General features: G+C 41.2%; 1 protein-coding gene across 1 annotated transcript in view; it reads left to right on the top strand.

The window, feature by feature from the left end:
- Positions 1–25,254, top strand: part of LOC131240299 (golgin candidate 1-like) — a 46,676-nt gene that overhangs the window by 18,216 nt on the left and 3,206 nt on the right. The window contains exons 6-17 of the mRNA XM_058238436.1: positions 5,024–5,101; positions 5,234–5,437; positions 9,203–9,259; positions 9,382–9,456; positions 9,542–9,613; positions 12,936–12,998; positions 13,110–13,208; positions 13,671–13,748; positions 15,479–15,547; positions 15,708–15,755; positions 15,831–15,926; positions 16,060–16,136. Coding sequence (XP_058094419.1) covers positions 5,024–5,101; positions 5,234–5,437; positions 9,203–9,259; positions 9,382–9,456; positions 9,542–9,613; positions 12,936–12,998; positions 13,110–13,208; positions 13,671–13,748; positions 15,479–15,547; positions 15,708–15,755; positions 15,831–15,926; positions 16,060–16,136 — 1,016 coding nt within the window. The remainder of the gene's footprint in view (positions 1–5,023; positions 5,102–5,233; positions 5,438–9,202; positions 9,260–9,381; positions 9,457–9,541; positions 9,614–12,935; positions 12,999–13,109; positions 13,209–13,670; positions 13,749–15,478; positions 15,548–15,707; positions 15,756–15,830; positions 15,927–16,059; positions 16,137–25,254) is intronic.

The following is a 25,254-nucleotide window of genomic DNA, read 5'->3' as shown; positions in this document are numbered from 1 at the left end:
CACATGTTTCAATTCGGAAAATCCTAGGGTTTCAAAAGTGGAATAGAACTTGGGGATTTGAGATGATCTAGGGTTGGAGTTATGGAAACAAGGTGAAAGAGGAGTGAAATAGAGATGAGAGGGAACTTGTGATCAACCCACACGTGTGGACAGCAAACCGGCCTGACGTACGTGTGTGGATGGCGGCCCACATGTCTGTGGGGCCCACGAATCTGGAATCAGCCAGCTAGGGCCTAGTTGGCCAAGGATGGGCCACCTTCCCTCCAAATTTGAAGCCAAACGGATGATCGGTTTGAACACGGTGCTCCGCCGAAGTTTCAACCCTCCCGCAGGGGCAGATTCTGGAAATCTACTGTATAAGAAAGATTAGCTGCAAGCATGGGTGGATTTGATAAGGGGATGGCTGTAGGAGATGAGGAATATGGAGGGTAGGAGATGGGGGCTATTTGGGATGAGTGTGGCTTCGCATCACGGTAGTTAGCCCTTCGAAGAAGGGAGAGTTTCGCATCCAATTAGGTTTCCACAACTCAGAGAATTAGAGAAACAGGAAAACGCAGAATTTTATTAATCATCTTCAATGAAAAAAAACCTTACAAGGGGTTGCCTATTTATAAGAAAAACCTATACCTCAAAAGCCCTGCCATGTGCACATATTATTACTTAAAGACGAAGTAATAAAAAATAATAATTAATCAATGCAATCCAAACCGTTCAAGATGTTCCTAATAATGGTAATAAGTAAAACTCAAAGTCCTAGGTGACCTAGGGTAGTGGGCCACGATCATGAGATCCAATGAATGGTCGAGTTCACCCCAAGGAACCAAAACACAGTCCTCTAACTAGGAGACCCTCCATGGATGTCGTCATCGATCCAGATCAATGGTGGGGCCCTCCTCCTTGTGTACGTGCATAGGGGGGCGTGCATTTGCGCGAGATGTCCCCATCAGCTTTCTTTAGTTATTTATAGCATTGGCTAATTAGTAATAGTAGATTATTATTCCATTATAACACAAATCAATCAATTATATTTCTTCGTGATAGACTCAACATGCCTCGTACATGCTATACTTCATTGTTTGTAATTTATGTTTCAGTTATTTTCAATTCTTTTTAAAGTTTTCTTCATTTTATAATTTTTTTCCTATTTTAAATGTTTTTTGGATTTAGTTTTTGAGGATAATGCATCGGTGCTCCTCAAGTCTTACATGAATTTAGTTACACCTCACCTCATAGGTCTCTATCGCCTTAAGTAGGCCTCATGCCTTTTAAGGAAATTGCCACGGATCCTTTCCCGCTATGATACAAGTAGAGATCATGTTCTTGCACAAGTGAGTATGGTGCTTAATGCATTCCCTTCCTCATTACTTGAAACCATACTCTCACTTATTGAAGTTTCATCTCTAGAATTTGATTCCAACCTTGGATAAGGGATTCCCATAGCCCTTGGAATTAAGTCGGTGGAAATCCTTGAAGTTAATCAAGTTTCTTTTGACTAATGTTTTAAAAACCCATAATAGACATAATATAGGGGCATTTTCATACCGGGCTTAAGTGGGGTTGCCTATGGGATGCAGGGGCACACTCGGGGTGGGCAGCCCGTGTGAGATAGGTGGCTCGTGTGAGGTGGTACCCATGTGATTTAGGGCCCACGAGGGGGGTTCGGCCGAGGTCCTAACCCATGCGATGTGGAGCCTAGGCTATGCGATAAAGGGATCGATTCACCATGCTTTAACCGTTCGAGCTTTTAGAGCAAGTGGTTAATTGTCCTGCATAAAATTAGTATTAGAGTGGGAGGTCTCATGTTCGAGATTCTTCACTGGTGGTGATTAATGCAGGGGCATTTTTATATCGGGCTCTAGTGGGGTTGCCTGTGGGATGCAAGGGCACACTTGGGGTGGGTAGCCCGTGTGAGGCGGTACCCATGTGATTTGGGGCCCACGAGGGGGGTTCGGCCGAGGTCCTAACTCATGCGATGTGGGGCATGGGCTATGAGATAAAGGGATTGATTCGCCATGCTTTAACAGTTCGAGCTTTTAGAGCAAGCGGTTAATTGTCCTGCATCAAGACACTTTTGATACTGCAATCTGTTAGGCACCTCAACTACTTCTGTTCATGCAGACTTACCTCAATAGAGGAACAGTAGGGCTGTCAACACTAATGAACTGAGCCAAGCATTATTCAACGAAGTCGAGCACTCGGCTAGGTAGTAATCATCAAGGGACATCCCAGGAGCATCATATTGACAAATGCAAATGGTGGGTGGCTGATGGGTCATGCTCAATGAGTCAAGAAGACACTTTCAGTCACTTCCAAGATGAAGACTCCATGTTGATTTGTAGAATCTAACTGTGCAAGGATTTCGGCAATCATTTAATGCCTATTTGATGCCAATTTAGCAGTGCATTAAAGAATGGGGAGGACTATAAAAGGAAATCGGATTGCGTACTGAGTTACTTAGTACGCTCTTATTGTAGTGAGTAAACTCAGTTGGGCCCACCTTAAATGTATGTGGTATATCCACGCCGTCCATACATTTTTCCATCTAATTTAATGGGTTGAGCCCAAAACTGAAGGACATTCAAAGATCAAGTGGATCATATCACTGGAAACAGTGGGGATAATGATTTCCACCATTGTAACCTTTCTAGGCCCCACAGTGATGTTTATTTGTCAACCAAACTTTTCATAAGTTCATATAGACATGGATGAAGGTAAAATATAAGCTTGATCCAAAACTTCTGTGGCCCCCAAGAAGTTTTCAACAGTATACGTTCAATTCAACTGTTTCCTGTGGTGTGGTCCATTTGAACATTGGATATGCCACATTTTTGGGCTCAATCCCTAAAATTATCTGATAAAATGGATGGACGGAGAGAATAAAATACATAAATCATGGTGGACCTCCTAGAGTTTACTTAGTACACTAAGCGTAGTGAGTTACTCACTATGCAGTCCGTTTCCCTATCTAAGCTCTCACCTGCAAGGTATTCAATAACGGTAACGGTGCTCGTAACGTCCAGCCTAATGGCCATTACAATACATGCGATGACAGTTGTTAGGCACCCCATAACGATCAATTTTTTTTAAAGGAAAATATATTCACTTTGTATCGGCCTATTACGGACCTTTTTTTTTCCCAAATTGGGTATTACGTCCCCGTATTGTGTAATGGTCACACTGTTACCATTACATAAGGGCCATTATGGTCGTAGCACAACCGTTTTTTAATACCATGCTCACCTGTTAGTGCATTCTTGCTGAAGGGGATCTGGCCTCAGCTAAAGGCCCCAGGGACTCTACCTAAGCTTTCACTCTTCAGTACATCCTTGCCCAAGAAGATATTGCTTGGGCCATTCCTTTTCAGTCTCATCTCCTTTCCGAGTGTCCTCATCTGTTGGTGTCCCTTGAGTCCCCACTATGTCTTCATGCCATTGGTTATTTGTACCCTCGTGATCATACTTGTAATAGCAAGCATTTACCCTTGTGGCAGTCACAAGGCTTAGCTTGGGTGGCAGAAATGGTGGGGCCCCTGTCGGTACAAAAACCTACCCATTTGAGTGGGAGTGTTTGCAATAATAATGCAAGTGTGCCTTCTGGATCATTTCGTACCATGTCTGTGTAACTGATTGTGCACTTTTGTACCGGACACTCAGGCACCAAGCATAATCACACCTAGTGTTTTAAATAGCGAAGTGTGTGCGGCATAGCGTTCATCCCTCTGCAGCTAGATTTTTAATCAAGGTTACTCCTGGTTGCACTAATGTCATGATATTCACCAAATTAGACTGATTAATAATGAAATTCAACAAAATTTCATGATATTTGGTGCAATCACTGCAGCATAAAGTAATAGGAAAGGGTAATCATTAAGTAAAAATAATATAAGGGTTACTTATATTATTTTTACTAAAAGCATGAACAGATTAACTAATTTTGATTGAAAATAGAAAAATGTAACAAATCATTGAAAACGTTAATTGATCTTAATTTTGTAGTGAAAGTTAACTTGTAATGTGAGCTATGTAGAGTGTAGCATGGTCTACATAGCGTGTAATGTATTCAAATTATCATGTAGCGTAGGCTACATATGACTTAAGCTATTTAAAACACTGATCACACCAACCACACCCACACCTGTCTTTAAGCCTAGCATGGACTTTTCCCCGTCCGAACAAACACATTCAGACACCGAGCCATTTTTGGTGTTTAGGTCCAACAAGTCAGGTCCCTTCCAAGCTGTTTTGACCATGAACCTGGCTAATAAGACTTAACAAACAATATGCATCTAACATAGTGGTTAGGGTGTTTACTTTCCAAGTGGAAGTCATGGATTGGAACTACATCACTGACATTGCAGTTTTTAAGGAAAACTCTTGACCACATTGTTGATCTGAGTTTCCAGTGACCTGACCTGTTTTTGTGGCTGGTTCTGGTCCAAACTGGTCCAACCATCCAGTCTGGTCTGGATGGTAAAACACTGATTCTGACACAGAATAAACCTACTTCTACCTTGATTTCGTCTCAGTGGACTGAGTTGGCAGCTTACATGTGTCAAACTATATATCCTATTTCATCTTAGTTCAGCTTCATTGCATGTGTGTAAAGGTAAAGAAAGAGCAGGGGAACTAAATTAATACCCTTACTTATACGATTTTTTATAGAAGCATTGAAAAGATACAGTAATTTTGATTGAAATAGAAAATGTAACAGATCATTGAAAACAGTAATTGATTTTAATGATTTAGTGAAAAATAACATTCAATGTGATCCACATAGCGTGTCGCATATGCAAATTATCATGTAGCGTAGGCTACACTCAAGTTATTTTCATGAGCTACCTAGCGTAAGCTACATGCTACGTAGCGTAGCTATTTAAAACAATGGATGGAATCTCCGAAACACATTCCAGGAAATACTGGGATTACTGTGCTTTTGCTTGCACAATTTTATTGGTTTCCCTGTGCTTCAGGCTCTGTAATTTTATTTATTTTCATTAATCAATCCTTATTCTATAAATGTGCAGGTTTGTGCTGGACTTTCATCTCGCCTTCAAGAATACAAGTTGGAAAATGCACAGCTGGAAGAACTCCTTGTTGCCGAGGTGCAATGTCAGCATACTGTTATTTACTTATTCACTTAATGCCAACCTTCAGTAAACTTGTATATTGATAAGCAATTATGTTGTTGAAAGAATGTTATGCTATTTTCTAATTTAATTCTGCTATTTTACCAGAGAGGACGGAGTAATTCATATGAGGCTCATATAAAGCAGCTACAGCAAGATATGTCTGCATCCAAGATTGCAGTGACCAAAGTTGAATCAGATATGGCTGATGCTTTGGTAGCCAAAAATTCAGAAATTGAGGCTCTCATAAGTTCAATGGATGCAGTGAAGAAACAGGCTGCTGTCTCCGAAGGAAAGCTTGCCTCGTTGCAGGTTGCTTGTTCTGACATTTCCAATTGTACTTCTGTTTGTCAAGCTTTGATGACATGATCCTTTATATGGGCATGATATGAGTTTGGATAAAGAAGCTTTCTTAGTTTGACCTGTCAGCATTCTACATTCAGTTGTATCTGTCATGTTGAAGCTTTAATCTGAATTAGTCAGCACTCAGCAATCCCTCCTTTGTTCAATTCATGCCATGTTGTAACTACCATATTAGAGAGAAGTTTCAGTCCATATCCTGATTTATATGGTGGAAACGATTAGTTGTTTCCTTTGACTAGGCTGACTTGTCCATCACAATTCTCTGCCTTTGGTGAAAATGTGCCAGCTTTTAATTATATGACTATATGCCAAGGGAGAGATGTTTGATTGCGTAACTTCTTGCTATAGCAGGGAAGATTTTATTTTATTTTTTGTTAAAGCCTGTTAAGAACAAAGGTTTACTGCCTGCAATTGGCCTTACTGCATGGATGATGAAAATCATCAATTACATGCTTGATTCCTTTTTTATATAAATCATCAATAACATTGGTTAATTAATAGAAGCTGATTAAGAAAATAACATTGGTTTACTAATAGAAGTATAAAGGTTAACATTTCAAAGTCCCTTCTGTTGTCTTTTGTTTTGCATGTTCCCAATTTCAGTTCAATGTTACTTTTCTTCCAGAAGTGTACCATGGCCCATGATTGCTTGTTAGCCTTTTACTAGTGTGGGGTTAATCTCCCAGTTAAGAGAAAATATAAAATTATGTTTGATTATTATTATATATCAGTAACACTGATAAACTTGGACCAGGAATGGAACCAGGTAATGTTGTAATGTAATTCTGAGCCTGTTTGCAAATTTCGTTTCAAATTTGGGCCTGTTTGATTTTCCACGATGCTGGTTAATTCCCGGTAAATAAGTAATTATTACTTTTTCACTTGTTTGAAGATGAGTGAGTAATTCCACCTAGAAAACCAGTCCAAAAATGTTTGACTTAAATCTGTGGGCCCCACTGTGATGTATATGATATATCCATGTCGTCCATCTGTTTTATTAGAATATTTTAGGGCATGAGCCAAAAAATAAGGAAGATCCTACGCTCAATTGGCCCACAAGAAAGGAAACAATGGACTTAATTTGTCCACCGTTGAAAGTTGATTCTTTTATTGGGCCCACATTGAAGTTTATTCACCATCTAACCCTTTCATAGGGTCACATAGACATGGATAAGTGAAAAACATAAATATAAGCTTGATCTAAAACTTCTAAGGGCCCCAAGAAGTTTTTAATGATAGGCATTCGATTCTCACAATTTCGTGTGGTGTGGTCCACTTGAGCTTCGGATTTGCCTAATTTTTGGGCTCATGCCTTAAATTCAGTTGGCATAATGAATGGACGGTGTGGATAAGCCACACACATTACGGTGGGCCCCATATTTATTTTGCAAATTTCTCGATTGAAGTGTTTAAAAAGTAACAGGTCAATTCAGCATTGGGAAGGATGCAGTAACTACCTTGGTAAATAATGATTACTCATTTACAAGGTAATTACAGTTGAGCCAGAAAATCAAACAGGCCCTTGGTTCATCTTACTGGTTAAAAAAAAGTGGGTCAGCTAGGAAGTTTTTACTCTCTATCGAAAATTATTGTCAATAATTCAAGAGGTGGGTTTGTCTCTCGTGGGAGTTGCGACAAAGAAGAATGACGCAGGGATGAACGTGATGAGGTCGATCACTCTTTTCCTCCCTTAACGATAACTACTCCGAATCCATGGAGCTTCTCTGGACTCCTCACAAAGACTTCTTGAATCCACGAGGAAAAAGAAAGGAAATTAGAAAATAAATTCTATAGAATTCGTAATTTGATTGATGAATGTCTAATGTGTCCTTGTTACACCATTAATATATAATTTTAAAAAAAAATCCAAAATTCGTAATTACCAAAAATAGCAAAATTCTAACTCTAACAAAAATCCTAATTCTAATAAAACTCTTCTAAAACCTAATTTCTAAGATAAAAATTCCTAATAAACTTTTGCTAGAAGAGTCCTAGCACGATTACAAGTTATTCCTAAAAAAGAAGAAAATCTAAAAATCTAAAAATAAAAATATTAAAAAATTCGGAATTACTAAAAATAATAATTTTTTCCTATAATTTCGTTTTTGATCTGAAAGCGCGCGTTTTTTGACGAAATGGACAGATGCAACCCACTTTGTGGGTCGGTTCACCTCGGATGGCCTGTTTCAGTAAAGATTGATAGGTTGCGTGCCCCGTAACGATACCCGGATCAAAAGTTACGATCAATTTGCAGTCCACCTTCTTTTGGCCCAACCATACTAGGAACATATCTATGACACGTTCTACATCAAAGAATGATTTGAAATTGGATAGACCCAATTAGGTTTTTGCGACTTTCTGCAAATTTTGCATTGAATAGGTGATGTGGGTGTACATCACTACCGTTAATACTTAAAATATGAACTCAATATCCCACATTTTACTGCGTGTTTATGCATGTGTATGCAGTGTTTGAAGTATCGGTATCGCTACAAGTTTCGCTAGTCGGGGATACGGAAACAAAACAGTTATCTCTGATAATAACGCCGATTCCCGTAACTGCGGGGAAACATGGGGAAAATGGTGGAATTTTTTAGTGAAACTTCAAGAGATGCTAGAATTCACATTTGCATATTTAAGAATCAAATAATGGTGAAAAAGATGCATATTTACATATTTAAAAATCAAATAATAATTTTTCCTTTAATGGGGTATGAAAGCATGTATCGTTGACTCTGGGAAACATGGGGAAAATGGTGGATCCATCCATCCATCCATGCATGCACGTACATGCGTACAAATACACATGCATGATCCATCCATGCATGCGTGCACACACACACACACACACACACACACACACACACACTTCCATCCATCCAACCAGTCATCCATCCATGCGTAAATCCATCCATCCATCCATGCACGTATGCATTTACACACATACAAACATGCATTTCATCATACAAGCATGCACCCATTGAAAAATGATTTTTGTTTTTTTTTAATAAACAGATTTTTGGCGATATCGATACATTGGCGATATTATTGAAATATTGCCGATACAAGCAACACTTGGAATTTACACAGTAGCAAATATTGGTGATATTGGCGATGCAAGAGGCACTTGGAGTTTACAGTCGAAAATAGTGGCAATACAATATCAATATCGGTACATTGGTGATACTTTGCGATATAGCACCGATACCTGGAATTTCTGATACTACTAGTGCTATCGGCATCACTACCAGTGTTATCAGTATTGCCGAGCTGGAGATACAGATAATATTGGAGATACTCTGAACAATGTGTGTATGTGTGTACATCCCGTACCCTTCAACATGGACGGCTTGTGAGATATCTTTGGGACTATCTCTAGGTTGCCTCTGCATTTATTGAGGTTGAGGCAGACACTATGTCTGCTTATATAGAGTCACAACCATACAGAAAATGTATCCCTTCAGGCAGACTATTATGTCTAACTCCATGATTCACTACTGTTCCTAACTTAACTCAGATGAGCTTGATTTTAGTCATTTGGCTCTCTTTTCATCATCTTGGTGGGTTAATTATGTCAAATGTACATTCTGCCTCTGTGATCTAAGATGTGGTTCCAAAATTTGTGTATCCATTTGATCTAGTTCTCTTGTAAGCTGTCAGCTCCGATTTATAGTATTTGTTGCTTTATTAACAGCACTTCCTTCTTTAAACCAGGCAAACATGGAATCTATTGTGAGAAACCGGGAACTAACAGAGACACGGATGATGCAGGTATGCAGTTCAGAGCTTTCAGACCCTTAATATTCTGATTTGATGCATTAGAATATCTTCTCAGTTAATCTATTGCTTTTACCATTTGTTTATGGAAATGGCATAAATGTTTTATATACTAGGCTCTACGCGAAGAACTGGCTTCTGCAGAGCGCAGGGCAGAAGAAGAGCGTTCTGCACACAGCACAACCAAAATGGTTCTATCTAGAACTGTGTTGTTTTTTTTTATTTCACGTCAGTTACTATCTTTCCTGCCCATTCATTTATTGTTTGAGTAAACAGGCCGCCATGGAAAGAGAAGTAGAACTAGAACATAGAGCTATTGAGGCATCCACAGCTCTTGTTAGGCTCCAGGTATTGTAGAGAGTGGGGTTGTTGGCGTTTCCTCTTTATATTATGCATATGCAAAAATCTTTTATTTGAATTTGCACTGATAATATACCTGGAGAATAAATACTTCTCCAATGTTTGTGATGAGCTGGCTGAAAATATTAGTGAACTTGGTCCATTCTGTTTTCTCTTTATGTATTCAAAATTTGAATTATATTTTCTACCAATTTTCATCACATATCAGAATCCTCTATTTTTAAGGAATGTAAAAGGAAAGATGTGCACTTGGGATGGTTTTGTTTTAATCTTTTGTTGCAAGGAGAATTGGATGATCTCTCACCATCTCTTTCCTCTCTGTGTTGTGGTTCCTCTTTGACTGGTGGTAATAAAATATGTTCTACCATTCCCACTGGAAAAAAAAAAAAAAGAAGAAGAAAAAGAAATAAAGAAAAGAAAAGAAAAAGAAAGGAAAAAAAAAAATTGCAGTGCAGTGAAGAATGCATTTAGAATTACTAATGAGTTCAACCCTGTTTTTCTGTTCCATACCAAGAAGCATTTTTATGGAGCACAGCTCTTCAATAGAAATTGGCAGAGGTCCTTTTCTCATATATGGTGGAAATATATGCAGTCTTTTCAACTTTAGCTGCCATAAAAATTTTTCATTTAATGAGCACCAAGTGATATGTGTAACTACTAAGAAGCAGCTAACCAGATCACACTGCGTGGAAGAATTGTGCAATTTGTAATTGAACTACAACAAAATGAAAACTTTGGTGCAACGTGCCTTTTAGGAAAATGCTGCTGACAATAATATAGATGTACATTATAATTGATTTCTATGCAAAAAATATTTAGCCATTCAGGAATTTGCTTTTCTGAAACTATGAACCACAAACTGGCTGCTCTATCAACCAGTCACTAATCCTACGATAATGGTCATCTATTGCTATTAAGCAATGTGTGTGTATGGGAATAAATCCCAAAGCAATATCCTACTCTTTGATTTTTTTTATATATTTTTTTTCCAATGGTCATCATGTTCTTTTCTTAGTATCCTTAGCCAATCTTTAAAAAGTGTACAATTTACAATCCAGTAAAAGATTCTTGTAGTATTTGTGGATGCTCAGTTATTTTTTCTGCTACATCTCAGCTTCTGGTAGCTCCCAAGGTCCCTCCCACCCCTATCTTCATTGGCACTATGGGGCCCTACCTCGTGTGGCAGCATTTGTGTGGTTAGTCGGCCGAAAGTGAATTCTCACATCGACATCGTCCAACGAAGATCCCTTGTCCTCCCAAATATATGCTTGATGTGCACGAAAGATGTAGAGACAATCAATCACTTATTTATACATTGCGCCTTTGCTCAGGAAGTGTGGGATTACTTCCTCGCCGAATCTGTGGCCTAGGTTATGCCAGAGTCATGTAAGACTTCCTTTAGGCATGGCACAGAGGAGGGGGTGTTTTAGAAATGGGAGTTCCTCGGTGGTTGGGTGATTAAGATAATCATGGAGCTTGTAAAGGGTTGGGCTCCTAACGTAAAAGCAGCTTCGGCTAATACTTTCTGTGATTCAGAGCCCTGATTTGCATTTTATTCTTTTCCTGTCTTTTGACAGGCTTTATAATAAAGTGTGTGCGTGTGTACACACACACACACACACACAAAATGAAGGTTGTAAAAATGGATAAGGCCTAACACAACTTTTCAACTGCTTGGGTGGTGAGGCATTCATATTGGGTATGGTCATTAAAGGTTCACACAAGTAGAAATCCAATTGATGCTTCAAGGGATCAAACTTTTCTGTTGTTGGCTATCAGGTGATTCGGTGGTAGATAATGGGGCACTGTCAATGGGCCGGTCGACCTGACAACCCATTAGATTGGTTCCCACAGATCTGCTTCTGGACCGACATTTGGTAGACACGTCCAAATCCAGGTCCTAAGATCCAATTACTAATCCAGTGGGTTTGGCTATAATCCATCTAGATCTGAACCTTTCGCACCTCTAGAGCATCAACAAGTCAGATCTAACAATAACCTGCGGGCTTGGTCTCTCTCGGATCCAGGGCCAGACCCAGATTTGGCTCTTATTGGTTGGATCTGGATCCGGATTCAGGGTCAACTTAATACTTGGTTCAGATCCAAGTCGGTCTTGACTGGACCTGTTTCTGTCCAATTTATAGCCCTAGTGGATAAGAATTCCATATGCCATTAGATGGGTTGGCAAATATGAGGTTTCTTTAGGACTAGTGGATGCAGTTGAAGTTGTATTGATTTGTGTCAACACTTGGAATTCCCCTTCTATCCACAGAAAAGAAAACTTGGAACTGAAATTTAAGAGAAGATGTTAGTATTTGATTGTTGCAAATAATTCCTAATAGCATGATTTGAACTCTTTTCCCATCATAGATGTTGTTATTTTACTCTTTTGTTTCTTCTAGTAAAATCATTACTTGCCAAAAAGAAAAGAGGAAGTGACAAACAAAGCTCTTCAATCCCTCATGAGAAGAATTTTGTAGAAGAAGCTTCTCAAGCATATAAAATTACCCCATTTCACCAAGGAATAAACACCATCTCCTATTCCCTTTTTTTTTTTTCAACTTTTAAGTTCACCAATTATCAGCAGCTCCATTTTCTATACCGAAACACTGAAAGCTCCACCAGTTCTCCATGCATCCAATGAGGAAGCCCTTCTCTGATGTCCTCTCCTCATTTTTTCCACTACTAATGAATCAATTTCAACCAATATATTTTTCCTAGCAGACGGGGATAGTACTATTTCCATACTATGGGTCTGCCTCAATGTTAGATGAGAGTCATGGGACCCCAAGAAAAGCCAAAAGTGCTGCATGGAAGTTCCATTTTTGTTTGGGTAAAGATGTTCTAGCTCATTTTTTAGGGGGTCTCCTGTGTTTTGTTCCATGTGGAGTGCCTGAACATTTTCAGTTGACCTGTATCCCAGGTGGGGCAGTACTCCAAAAGATCAGCTCATTTTGCATACATAAGGTTTCCATGCAAGATGTTAGATGCCTCAGCTCCGTTTGGTTTAAAGGGGGAAGACAGTGTGAGGCTTTGATCCTGTGGACCTATGCGTCAGAGTGTCAGAATGCCTTTTGAACATAGTATGGGGAGGCTTTGATCCTGTGGACTTGTTCATCAGAGTGCAGAATGCATTTTCTCACTTCACATGCGGCACATAAACTTTCTTTTCCTGTCCTTCTATTTGTTATTTCAAGTTGTGTATTTTTTTCCTATTCTCCCCTGCTGAAGTTTACATGCATTCATTTATCTCATCATCTTTCATTTTAATTTTATGTTATTAGTCTCTAACAAGGGGCTTCATTGTCAGAGAACAGTGGAGGAGAGGACATCAAAAGCATCTGAACTCGAGCAAAAATTGGCACTGCTTGAGGTAAAAACTTCTTCACTTCTTTTTTGTTGTTCTTTTGTTTCTCTTTTTATAGATCAAGACGTGACTTCCCAACTTGTTCATTTTATCCATCCATCCCTTTTGTCTCATCAGGTGGAATGTACATCTTTAAATCAAGAGTTACAAGACATGGAAGCCCGTGCTCGTCGTGAACAGAAGAGGTCTCCAGATGAAGCAAATCAAGCCCTTCAGGTAAATAGCATAAGATTGTATTGGTTGGGATTAACTTTATTCATGAGCAAAATCGTTAATCATGGATGGCTGACCGTTTTAAACCACAACAATTCATTTTATGTGCTAAAAACTGTGGATTCCTCTGCATCATATAGATGCTTGGCAAAAGGTGACTTGTGCTAGCACCTGTTGTCTATACAAAGAACAAAGAACTGTCATTTTATTAATTATTCAGAAAATATTGTGTCAGTGATCTCCTAATCAAACCATGGGTTTTTAACCAGGCAAGGCCAAGGTTCAGGGATAGGCTAGAGTTTTAGACTCAAGACCCTGTTTTTGTGCTTTCTGTACTCAACCATCGTAATTGTTAGGTGCAAGCATTTCTTGCTTTCCTAACAGGAATGTTGTGTATTCGTGGATATGCATTTTATCAACGATACCTAATCATTCAGCGATTTACCCCAAGTTTCAAATTTCAAGATGCAGGCATGGAAGGAGGAAGTGGAGCGTGCCCGCCAAGGTCAAAGAGATGCAGAGAGCAAGCTTTCTTCTTTGGAGGCATGTTTCTTTTATTTTTTGGCCAATAATTTTAATATTATACGTGTCTAAAAATTTATAGGTTAAAGAAGACAGTATCTTAAATGATCTTTTATTCTTCTGGAAATGGTGTTATATAACTAGGAGGGAGATTAGCAATCAGTGTAGATTTTTAAAGTTTAGCTGAAAAGATATTAAAAGCATTTAATGGAGATACAAACTGATGATAAGAGAATAAGAAAAACAAGAACATTAGACCTTAACAATCCATGGTAGGCTCCACAGGGATATTAGCTAACACAGGTGAGGACTCAAGCCCATGCAACCATCAGACCGTCAGCTTTTAAAGCGACGACCTCTAATGAGCTCGACTTGTCTTCAAAGGCAATCCAACCAAATTGACCAAATGCCAGCTAGAAGGGCAATCCTCTGCAATATCTTCCTTTTCCTCCCGAAGCTGTCAGAATGCCACAATATGAAGAAATCACCAATCGAAACAGGCATCACGCAATCCACCTTGAACATATCAAGGAAAGACCAAATCTTCTGCAATTTGGAGAGTTTGGAGGTTGGCCTTTGCTAGCCGGCTTATGGGCAATTCGGGGGGAGAGGAACAATTGTTGCTTTCGCTTCCTCTCGCAACATATTGGGGAACATTCTGGGGGTCTTCCATAGGGCAAAGATGGATGTAATTGCACAGGCTTCAGGATCCTCAGCATTAAGAGGATGCAATCTTTCTTGTAATGATTGGGAAAGTCTGTAATTCTTTGGCCTTTTGGCCGGTTTATCAATAAAACAGTTAACTTCCCCCCCAAAAAAAAAAAAAAATCTTCTGCAAGCAGCAACAATGCATAAATCGGTGATACACAGGTTCAATATTGTGAAGCCAGTTGATACACTCATTGGTGATGATCATTTGTCTATTCCCTTAATCGTGTCCTTGCCAATAACCAACCGAATGGCATTGCACGTGGCAGGCCCAAATGCTTCCAGATGTGACAGATAGGGCTCAACAGGGCAACACGCTAGATGAAGGGTCGGCACAAATAGTGGAATAGAAGGATTTTGACCATGAAGCATATTGGTCTCTCTAAATTCCACATCTGTCTCTTTCCTTCAAAGCACCCCCCTTGACCTTGGCAAAGATCCAAGAGTGTAGCCAATTCTTCAAATTACATGTTGGACAGATTCTAACGAAAAAGAGGAGACCCCACTCTGTCCCCTGATGGAGCACTGAGCAACCGCTGCATTCACCTCCAAAGCCACTCTGAACAGAGGCAGAATAGCAATACACGAGCTCACACCAGCAGTCCTTCCAGAAGCAGATACAGCCATCTGGGTGCCGTCCCCAGGAGAAAAAGAGACCTCTCTCATAAAATAGACTCAACCTAAAAACTGCTTTCCAAGTTCAAAAAGGCTTTATATTGGGTGGATTGCTTAGTGAACCACCCATCTCCTTCTCCCCCATATTTGTGAGCAAGTACCCTTTTTCTGCACATTTCCTCTTCCTCCCCAAATCTCCATAACCGTTTCTCTAGATAATTCATGTTATGACTCATTTGTGTGGGTGTTCGTTTGACTGCTCTGATCTCAGTTCAATCGAAATAACTTATGTTATGATTTCTGAAGAGAGGCACTTCAAGCTCATTGCTTAGAACCTCCGTGATTATGTTAACTCATGTTATGACTTCTGAAGAGAGGCACTTCAAGCTCCTTGCTTAGAACCTCCATGGTTATGTCTGCATCTGCAGGCTGAGATGCAAAAGATGAGAGTGGAAATGGCTGGCATGAAAAGGGATGCAGAGCATTATTCACGGCAGGTCAGGCACTCCTAGTTCTATTCTGTTTTTTATTGAGAGAGAGTATTCAATCATCTATCTTCACACTTTACACTATTATTAGTTGATGAATTATGTCTTCAATAATACTTTCAGTTGTTTCACTGAATAATTCTTGCTTGTGTATGCCAACACTATACAGGAACACATGGAATTGGAGAAACGATACCGTGAGCTAACCGATTTATTGGTATGTACGGAGCCATACTTGTTCACTCTTATGAAGTTAATCGTTAAGTTTCGCAACTGATGTTCCATGATTCAGTACTATAAGCAAACACAGCTAGAAGCCATGGCTAGTGAAAAATCTGCAGCAGAGTTCCAATTGGAGAAAGAGGCAAAGCGTCTTCAAGAAGCACAGGTTTACATTTTTAACTATTGAAACTGTGCAGCTCAAATTTTAGCTTGATCTTCAGCATTATGTTTCAGTTCTTCTTACCATAGGGAGCTCATGGTTTTCTTGTTGCATAAATACATTGGCTTCTATTGAACAGGTTGAAGCAGAAAGAAGTAGAGTTTCTCGTCGAACATCATCATCTTGGGAAGAAGAAACTGATCTAAAAGCACTCCAGTATGTTGATATTTCTCTAATTAGATTCATTGCTTCTTTTTATTTTCCTCTTATGGGATCTCAGTGCTTTCTTGATAGCATGGGGAAACTTTTTGCCTCTGATTCTTTGTATTGTGCACAAACTTCATCTTGGGAGAATCTGTCATGCCCCAGACTCGGTAACCGGAATCACAAGGAACCCGATGGCCGGTTCTGGCCGTAACAGCCTCCATAGTACCACATTCTCGGCTCCTGAAGCAGGTTTCGATCCTGGGATCCTACAAGGAGGATTTTCATAACAGTATAATCATTTCCAATACGAGCATACCCAAGATCACAGCAAGTACATCTGAGAATAACAAAGGCACACATCGCAAAATCCACTATAAATTTGAACTTTTACATCATCCATAAGGTCCAAAAGGACATACATGAGAATAAAAGGAAAAGAGAGAGAAATCAGCAACACTGGAGTCCTCACTGCTCAACTCCACTCCACGCTCTGCTGCTACAGCGCCTACTTAAGAGTCTCCTGCACGCATCAATCGTGCATAAGCTTATAGAAGCTTAGAGGGTGGTGTAAGTGTGTGACAATGGTGCACAGAAGAATAGTAGGAGGTATAAGGAGAGAAGCATGATCAATGAGCATATCACTAGCCTTACCAAGGCTTACCATGAATGCGATACAATGAGTAATGGGTGCCATACCAAGGCAATGCATGAAGGGGGGCTTGTACAACCAATGCTAATGCGATGCAAGTAATATCAGTGCTCATATCCAAACCATAAGTCAAGTACATTTTCAATCATAAGGAAATCACCGGGGTCCATTACACTGCTGAATGACTGCCGCTCTGCAGACCCCGCACAGTCAAACGAGCGTAAGAGACCTCACTACCCGCCTGTGGACAACCAATCACCAACAAGGTCTGAAGGTAGCGGACCCATTTACGAGTTGGTCAGACTCAGCCTAGCAATGCCTCCTCACACCAGGCAGGTAAGGCCACACCCCTATCCAACCGACTACACGACAGTGGGAGTCGCGGCCTAACGGCATAAGGCCCTCGTGCGCTCATGTATTCCACCCGGTCACGGCGTTGGAGTAGATCCTTGGTACCATGGAAGTTTTGAGAATTTCACCTATGGGCATCCCATGCACCCGGTATGCTCAACTAATATTTCCGGTGTCCAGACATACGGCCATCCACGAATACTCCTGTGGAGGTAAGGCCCTGATGAAGTAAGGGCGGATATCCACAAGCTATGCAATGCCAGATGCATGAATCACACAATCACCCATGCATCAATCCCAAACATCCATTTCTCGGTGAGATACCAACATGTCCTACACAATGACACAACCATGGCCAATCACACCTCAACCAAGCATGCATATGATGCGTATGGGAGTGGGCCATGAAGATGAATAGGGGTGCCAATGAGGTGAAGATGAACTCTCTACCTAACTATGAAGGGTCTAGGTACTTAACCAATTCCTCATAAGGAATACAACCTCTAGTGGGGGCTCATATACCTGGGGTAGCCTACGAGACTAAGGAGAACAATGGTATGGGCCTAGCAAGGGTCTATAGTGGACCTTTAACCACCCATAGAAGCCCATGAGCCTACCTTAGGGCCACTAATGTAGACATCCAACCACAATTAGTACCAAGAGGTAGCCCATCTCAAATTGATCATGGATCAAGGCTCAAGGACCACGCAACATCAGAAATAAGAAACGGGCAGCTATAGTCATACCACAAACACTCATGTTGGGCTTTAGAAATGCGGCCCAAGGCCTATCCAAAACATGGGTCCAAGGGAAATACACATAGCCCAACCCATATATACCACTATGGGCCCATAGGGGAAAGGTTATAGCCCAACATAAAGGCCACTAATCCCATATATTGTGGTGGCCTAGTGGGCAGCCCATTGCTCAAACCACGTGGGCAAATGTCATGCTCTTAGTCAAGTGAGTTGGGCCTACAACCCGGCCCAAGTATAAAGTTGATTTGGTGGGCAACCAAGCGCCCATCTACTTATGTAATCCAGCCCAGTGACCCAACACAATAGTATGGTAAAATGGCCCAAGAGTTCAATGGGCCTATCTGGAAAGTTCCATCTCAATTGGGCCTAAAGAGTTCAACAACTAACTACATTCGTGGATCCAATTAAATTCAACTGTGGTGGGCCTCAAAAGTACATTTATTAAGCCCAACATTTAAGGAACCAAAGGTATAAATTATTCCCTCTAAGATCTTCACAATGTGGTGGGCCTCACTCCTCAAAATTTCAGCGCAAAGGCCAAGCATAATTTTAACATGTTGCTGTCCTAAATTTGGGCACTCCATTGGAGTGGGTCCAGGGCCTCTAAAACTCTGAAAATTGAGGGCCAAGGCCCCTCATCATGCATACAATGAGAGGAAACTCAAAAAGGTGGCCCACTATCAGATGAAATATTTTTGAATTATGCTTTTATCAAGGCATATTGCTGGACTGCACAGCAGAAAATCTGGCAGCCCAACTATCTTGGCCCATTCTTTTGGATGCCCAAATGAGGTCCGTTGGAGCTGAAATTTTACAGAGTGACACTACCATAGGTAGGCCACACCCTCATAAAATTTCAGAATTTTTGGACATCTATAAATATTTTAATTCATTTAAAGAAATCAATTTGTCCTGAAAATCGGACTGATCTGGACACCATGTTGTAATGGGCAGGTCTAGCCTTCACTATGGTGTGTACAGGTGTCCATTGGCCTCAAAATTTTGTAGGTGGGTCCCACCATGGGTGGTCCACCTTCCTGTAAATTTTTATAATTCTTACACATCCAAAACTATTTTAATAAATTTTGGAATTCTAACCTGTCCAGGGTGGATTGCTGCTGGAATTGTGCAGAAAATCCAGACTGTCCATACTTGGACCACACCTTTGGGACCCCTATGAATGTCAGATGGGGCTGAAATTTGGGAGACATCAAGATGAGATCCTCACCTTTTAGAAAAGTATATTTGGTGGTTATGAATAGTCCCCCAAATAGTCCCAAAATCTGGTCCAAAATCAATCAGAAACTGTCCAGAAAATTCTGGACAGCAACATGTACTTGGATAAAATTAATTATATAAGTTAAATAAAAAGGGGAAATACTCTAAGAACTAGGTGCTATGGCCCTCCATAGTAGGCCCCACAAATGTCCGAAACAAATCCAAAGGTTACCACACTTGCATGCATTAATAAAGGTCAGCAAATGGGACACCCAACCATAGTGTAGGTGGGTATGGATGTCCCACCCTAGCTGGACTTTTCTGGACTATCCAGGCCCACCAAGTAGACCAGACACATCATCAGCAATCATAGGAAAGGTGGAAGAAGAGAAAAAAACATTCCGGCCATTGGGAGAAGGCTCCGTCACTATTGAGCCTTCCCCAACACAATCACACCCATACATTGCATTTCCATCTATATTTCACCGTGGATCTTCATCATGCATGATTTGCACTTGAGATGAATGGATGAGATACCATCCCAACTATGATGCAAGGGTCTAGATGACCCATCAAGTTATGAAATGTGGAGAACCCTCCATAATGGGGTCCATCAAGAGGAAACCCCATGCATGGGACATGCATGCATAAGATGGACCATTTGGCCACATCCAAGGAATTGTGTAGGATCTCCATCATTGATTGGTGAGTCTTACACTTTGCGAATGAAAGAAGAAGAAGATCTACACTGTGGAAAGAAGATTGCATGGAATAAAGAAGCACCCACCTAAATATCTTCACCAAAACTTGGATCACCAAGCTCCAAATGCTCCAAGGAACCAAGACAGATGGATGAGATGAGTTTTCAATGGACGTATTAAGAGGAAAAGGGAGAAGGGGCTAGAGAATTTGGGGATTTTTGGAGGAATGTTGCTAGGGAAGAAGAGAAGAGAGAAAATGAGAGGGAAAGAGAGAAAAATCTTTTTTAAGCTAAGTAATCATGAGTTTCTTACCTTGGATAGAGAAGAGAAATCATGGCAATAGGGAGTTAGAAACAATGTTGTAGGGTTAGTAAACTTTTTAGGTTAGTGGGTGGTGTTTTAGAGATGGGTGGTGTAGGGATATGGCCTATGTAGTATGTGTGTGAGTATGCATTCTGTTCATCTTGATCCCGCGGTCCTACTGGTCGAATCCCGGCAACCCGTGACCCTTGTATAGTGTTTGCAGTCATCCGTGAGTCCAGTCGTGAAGACCCGACTCGGATCGAGTTGAGACCTATGCCATTGTGACCGCATCGTTGCCGCGTGTGTTTGCCTTCCTTATATGATGATTGCTATATGATGGTAGTGTTTTGTCTTTTATTTTGTCTTACATTGTTCAATTTCGAGGATGGAATTTCTTTGTTGGTGGGGAGGGTTGTGAGACCCGACTCGAGTTCGCAGGTGTGCATGTGTGTGTGTGAGTATGCATTCCATCCATCTTGATCCCGCAGTCCTACCGGTCGAATCCAGGCGACCCGTGACCCTTGGATAGTGTTTGTGGTCATCTGTGAGCCTAGTCATGAAAACCCGACTCGGATCGAGTTGAGACCTATGCCATTGTGACCGCATCGTCGCCGCGGTTCTATCGACGCGTCTTGTGCGTCCATCCAATGTGTAGATTGTAAGTTGGGTGCATTTCATTTTCTAAGCCCTTGATCATGATCATGTGGCCCACCTTAGGGTGATGTGCACGGATTTCTAGGTAGGTCCCATCTCTTGGAACTATTTCCATCACACACTACACACACACACTACCTAGGCCCTATCTCTACACCACCCACTAACCTAAAAAGCCTACTAACCCTACAACATTATTTCTAACTCCCTATTGCCATGATTTCTCTTTTCTATCCAAGGTAAGAAACTCATGATTACTTAGCTTAAATTAGATTTTTCTCTCTTTCCCACTCATTTCTCTCTCTCTTCTCTTCTCCAAATTCTCCAGCCTCTTCTCCTCCCTTTTCCTCTTAATCCATCCATTGAAAACCCATCTCATCCATTTATCTTGGATCCTTGGAGCATTTGGAGCTTGGTGATCCAAGTTTTGGTAAAGATATTTAGGTGGGTGCCTCTTTATTCTATGCAATCTCTTTTCCATAGTGTAGATCTTCTTCTTCTTTCATTCGCAAAGTGTAGGACCCACCAATCAATGGTGGAGATCCTACACAATTCCTTGGATGTGGCCAAATGGTCCATCTTATGCATGCATGTCCCATGCATGGGGTTTCCTCTTGATGGACCCCATCATGGAGGGTTCTCCACATTCCATAACATGATGGGTCATCTAGACCCTTGCATCATGGTTGGGATGGTATCTCATCCATTCATCTCTAGTGTAGATCATGCATGATGAAGATCCATGGTGAAATATAGATGGAAATGCAATGTATGGGTGTGATTGTGTTGGGGAAGGCTCAATAGTGACGGAGCCTTCTCCCAATGGCCGGAATGTTTTTTCTCTCTTCTTCCACCTTTCCTATGATTGTTGATGATGTGTGTGGTCCACTTGGTGGGCCTGGATAGTCTAGAAAAGTCCAGCTAGGGTGGGACATCCATACCCACCTACACTATGGTTGGGTGTCCCATTTGCTGACCTTTATTGATGCATGCAAGTGTGGTAACCTTCGGATTTATTTTGGACATTTGTGGGGCCCACTAGGGAGGGCCATAGCACCTAGTTCTTGGAGTATTTTTCCTTTTTATTTAACTTATATAATTAATTTTATCCAAGTACATGTTGCTGTCCAGAATTTTCTGAACAGTTTCTGGTTGATTTTGGACCAGATTTTGGGACTGTTTGGGGGACTATTCATAACCACCAAATATACTTTTCTGAAAGGTGGGGATCTCATCTTGATGTCCCCCAAATTTCAGCCCCATCTGACATTCATTGGGGTCCCAAAGGTGTGGTCCAAGTGAGGTGGACAGTCTGGATTTTCTGCATTGTTCCAGCAGAAATCCACCCTAGACAGGTTAGAATTCCAAAATTTATTAAAATAGTTTTGGGTGTGTAAAAATTATAAAAATTTACAGGAAGGTGGACCACCCATGGTGGGACCCAACTACAAAATTTTGGAGTCAATGGACACCTGTATACACCATAGTGGTGGCTGGACCGGCCCATTACAATATGGTGTCCAGATCAGTCCGATTTTCAGGACAGATTGATTTCTTTAAATGAATTAAAATATTTATAGATGTCCAAAAATTCTGAAATTTTAAGAGGGTGTGGCCCACCTATGGGAGTATCACTCTGTAAAATTTCAGCCCCAACTGACCTCATTTGGGCATCCAAAAGAATGGGCCAAGATAGTTGGGCTGCCAGATTTTCTGCTGTGCAGTCCAGCAATATGCCTTGATAAAAGCATAATTCAAAAATATTTCATCTGATAGTGGGCCACCTTTTTGAGTTTCCTCTCATTGTATGCATGATGAGGGGCCTTGGCCCTCAATTTCCAGAGTTTTAGAGGCCCTGGGAGCCCAAATTTAGGACAGCAACATGTTATAATTATGCTTGGCCTTTGGGCTGAAATTTTGAGGAGTGAGGCCCACCACATTGTGAAGATCTTAGAGGGAATAATTTATACCTTTGGTTCTTTAAATGTTGGGCTTAATAAATGCACTTTTGAGGCCCACCACAGTTGAATTTAATTAGGTCCATGAATGTAGCTAGTTGTTGAACTCTTTAGGCCCAATTGAGCTGGAACTTTCCAGATAGGCCCATTGAACTCTTGGGCCATTTTACCATACTATTGTGTTGGGTCACTGGGCTGGATTACACAAGTAGATGGGCGCTTGGTTGCCCACCAAATCAACTTTATACTTGGGCTGGGTTGTAGGCCCAACTCACTTGACTAAGAACATGACATTTGCCCATGTGGTTTGAGCAATGGGTTGCCCACTAGGCCACCACAATATATGAGATTAGTGGCCTTTATGTTGGGCCCTAACCTTTCCCCTATGGGCCCATAATGGTATATATGGGTTGGGCTATGTGTGTTTCCCTTGGACTCATGTTTTGGATAGGCCTTGGGCCGCATTTCTGAAGCCCAACATGAGTGTTTGTGGTATGACTATGACTGCCCGTTTCTTATTTCTGATGTTGCGTGGTCCTTGAGCCTTGATCCATGATCAATTAGAGATGGGCTATCCCTTGGGGACCAATTGTGGTTGGATGCCCACATTGGTGGCCCTAAGGTAGGCCCATAGGCTTCTATGGGTGGTTAAAGGCCCACCATAGACCCTTACTAGGCCCGTTTCATCTATTTAGGCCTGTACCATTGTTCTCCTTAGTCTCGTGGGCTATCCCAAGTATATGGGCCCCCACTAGAGGTTGTATTCCTTATGAGGAATTGGTTAAGTACCTAGACCCTTCATGGTTAGGTAGAGAGTTCATCTTCACCTCATTGGCACCCCTATTCATCTTCATGGCCCACTCCCATATGCATCATAAGCATGCTTGGTTGAGGTGTGATTGGCCATGGTTGTGCCATTGTATAGGACATGTTGGTATCTCCCCGAGAGATAGATGCTTGGGATTGATGCATGGGTGATTGTGTGATTCATGCATCTGGCATTGCATAGCTTGTGGATATCCGCCCTTACTTCATCAGGGCCTTACCTCTACAGGGGTATTTGTGGATGACCGTATGTCTGGACACCGGAAATATTAGTTGAGCATACCGGGTGCATAGGATGCCCATGGGTGAAATTCTCAAAACTTCCATGGTACCAAGGATCTGCTCCAACGCCGTGACCGGGTGTAATACATGAGCGCACGAGAGCCTTATACCGTTAGGCCGCGACTCCCACTGTCGTGTAGTCGGTTGGATAGGGGTGTGGCCTTACCTGCCTGGTGTGAGGAGGCATTACTAGGCTGAGTCTGACCAGCTCGTAAATGGGTCCGCTACCTTCAGGCCTTGCTGGTGATTGGTTGTCGACAGGCAGGTAGTGAGGTCTCTTACGCTCGTTTGACTGTGCGGGGTCTGCAAAGCGGCAGTCATTCAGCAGTGTAATGGACCCCGGTGATTTCCTTATGATTGGAAATGTACTTGACTTATGGTTTGGATATGAGCACTGACATTACTTGCATCGCATTAGTATTGGCTGTACAAGCCCCCCTTCATGCATTGCCTTGGTATGACACCCATTACTCATTGCATCGCGTTCATGGTAAGCCTTGGTAAGGCTAGTGATATGCTCATTCATCATGCTTCTCTCCTTATACCTCCTACTATTCTTCTGCACACCATTGTCACACACTTACACCACCCTCTAAGCTTCTATAAGCTTATGCACGATTGATGCATGCAGGAGACTCTAGGTAGGCGCCGTAGCAGCAGAGCGTGGAGTAGAGTTGAGCAGTGAGGACTCTAGTGTTGCTGATTTCTCTCTCTTTTCCTTTTATTCTCATGTATGTCCTTTTGGACCTTATGGATGATGTAAATGTTCAAATTTATAGTGAATTTTGCGATGTGTGCCTTTGTTATTCTCAGATGTACTTGCTGTGATCTTGGGCATGCTCATATTGGAAATGATTATACTGTTATGAAAATCCTCCTTATAGGATCCCAAGATCGGAACCTGCTTCAGGAGCCGAGAATGGGGTACTATGGAGGCTGTTACGGCCAGAACCGGCCATCGGGTTCCTTGTGATTCCGGTTACCGAGTCTGGGGTGTGACAGGAGTTGGTATCTTCCCAAATCTCAATCTAAAGGCTTGAGGAGATCCTGAGTTTCTACAGTTCAAAGTTACTCACCTAACTAGAACCTGACTTGGCTTTTGGTTAAAAACCATCTTTTGGCTGCAAAGTTTGAAGTTAAGATTTTTGGGTCTTCCCCAGACATCAAACATTATGTAGGGAGAGAAATCTGAGTTTTCAATCTCAATTGAGTGTTTCAGGACAGTTTGGGTTTCTAGGTGTTTCGGTTGAGTCGGCAAAAATATCAGGTTGAGTTGGCAAACTGAGTAGACTCGCTCATGCCTATGGAAGGAGATGCATAGATGCCACATTCATTATTTCCTAACTAGAAAAATACCAACGTTAAAAATATATTGAACATACTTCCCTGTTTTAGTAGTAGTTATCTACAAGGGTACAATTTGGATAT

The sequence above is a fragment of the Magnolia sinica genome, chromosome 3 (assembly GCF_029962835.1).
Source record: "Magnolia sinica isolate HGM2019 chromosome 3, MsV1, whole genome shotgun sequence".
In the NCBI taxonomy this organism is placed as follows: domain Eukaryota; kingdom Viridiplantae; phylum Streptophyta; class Magnoliopsida; order Magnoliales; family Magnoliaceae; genus Magnolia; species Magnolia sinica.
This window is presented reverse-complemented; position numbering and strand designations above follow the sequence as displayed.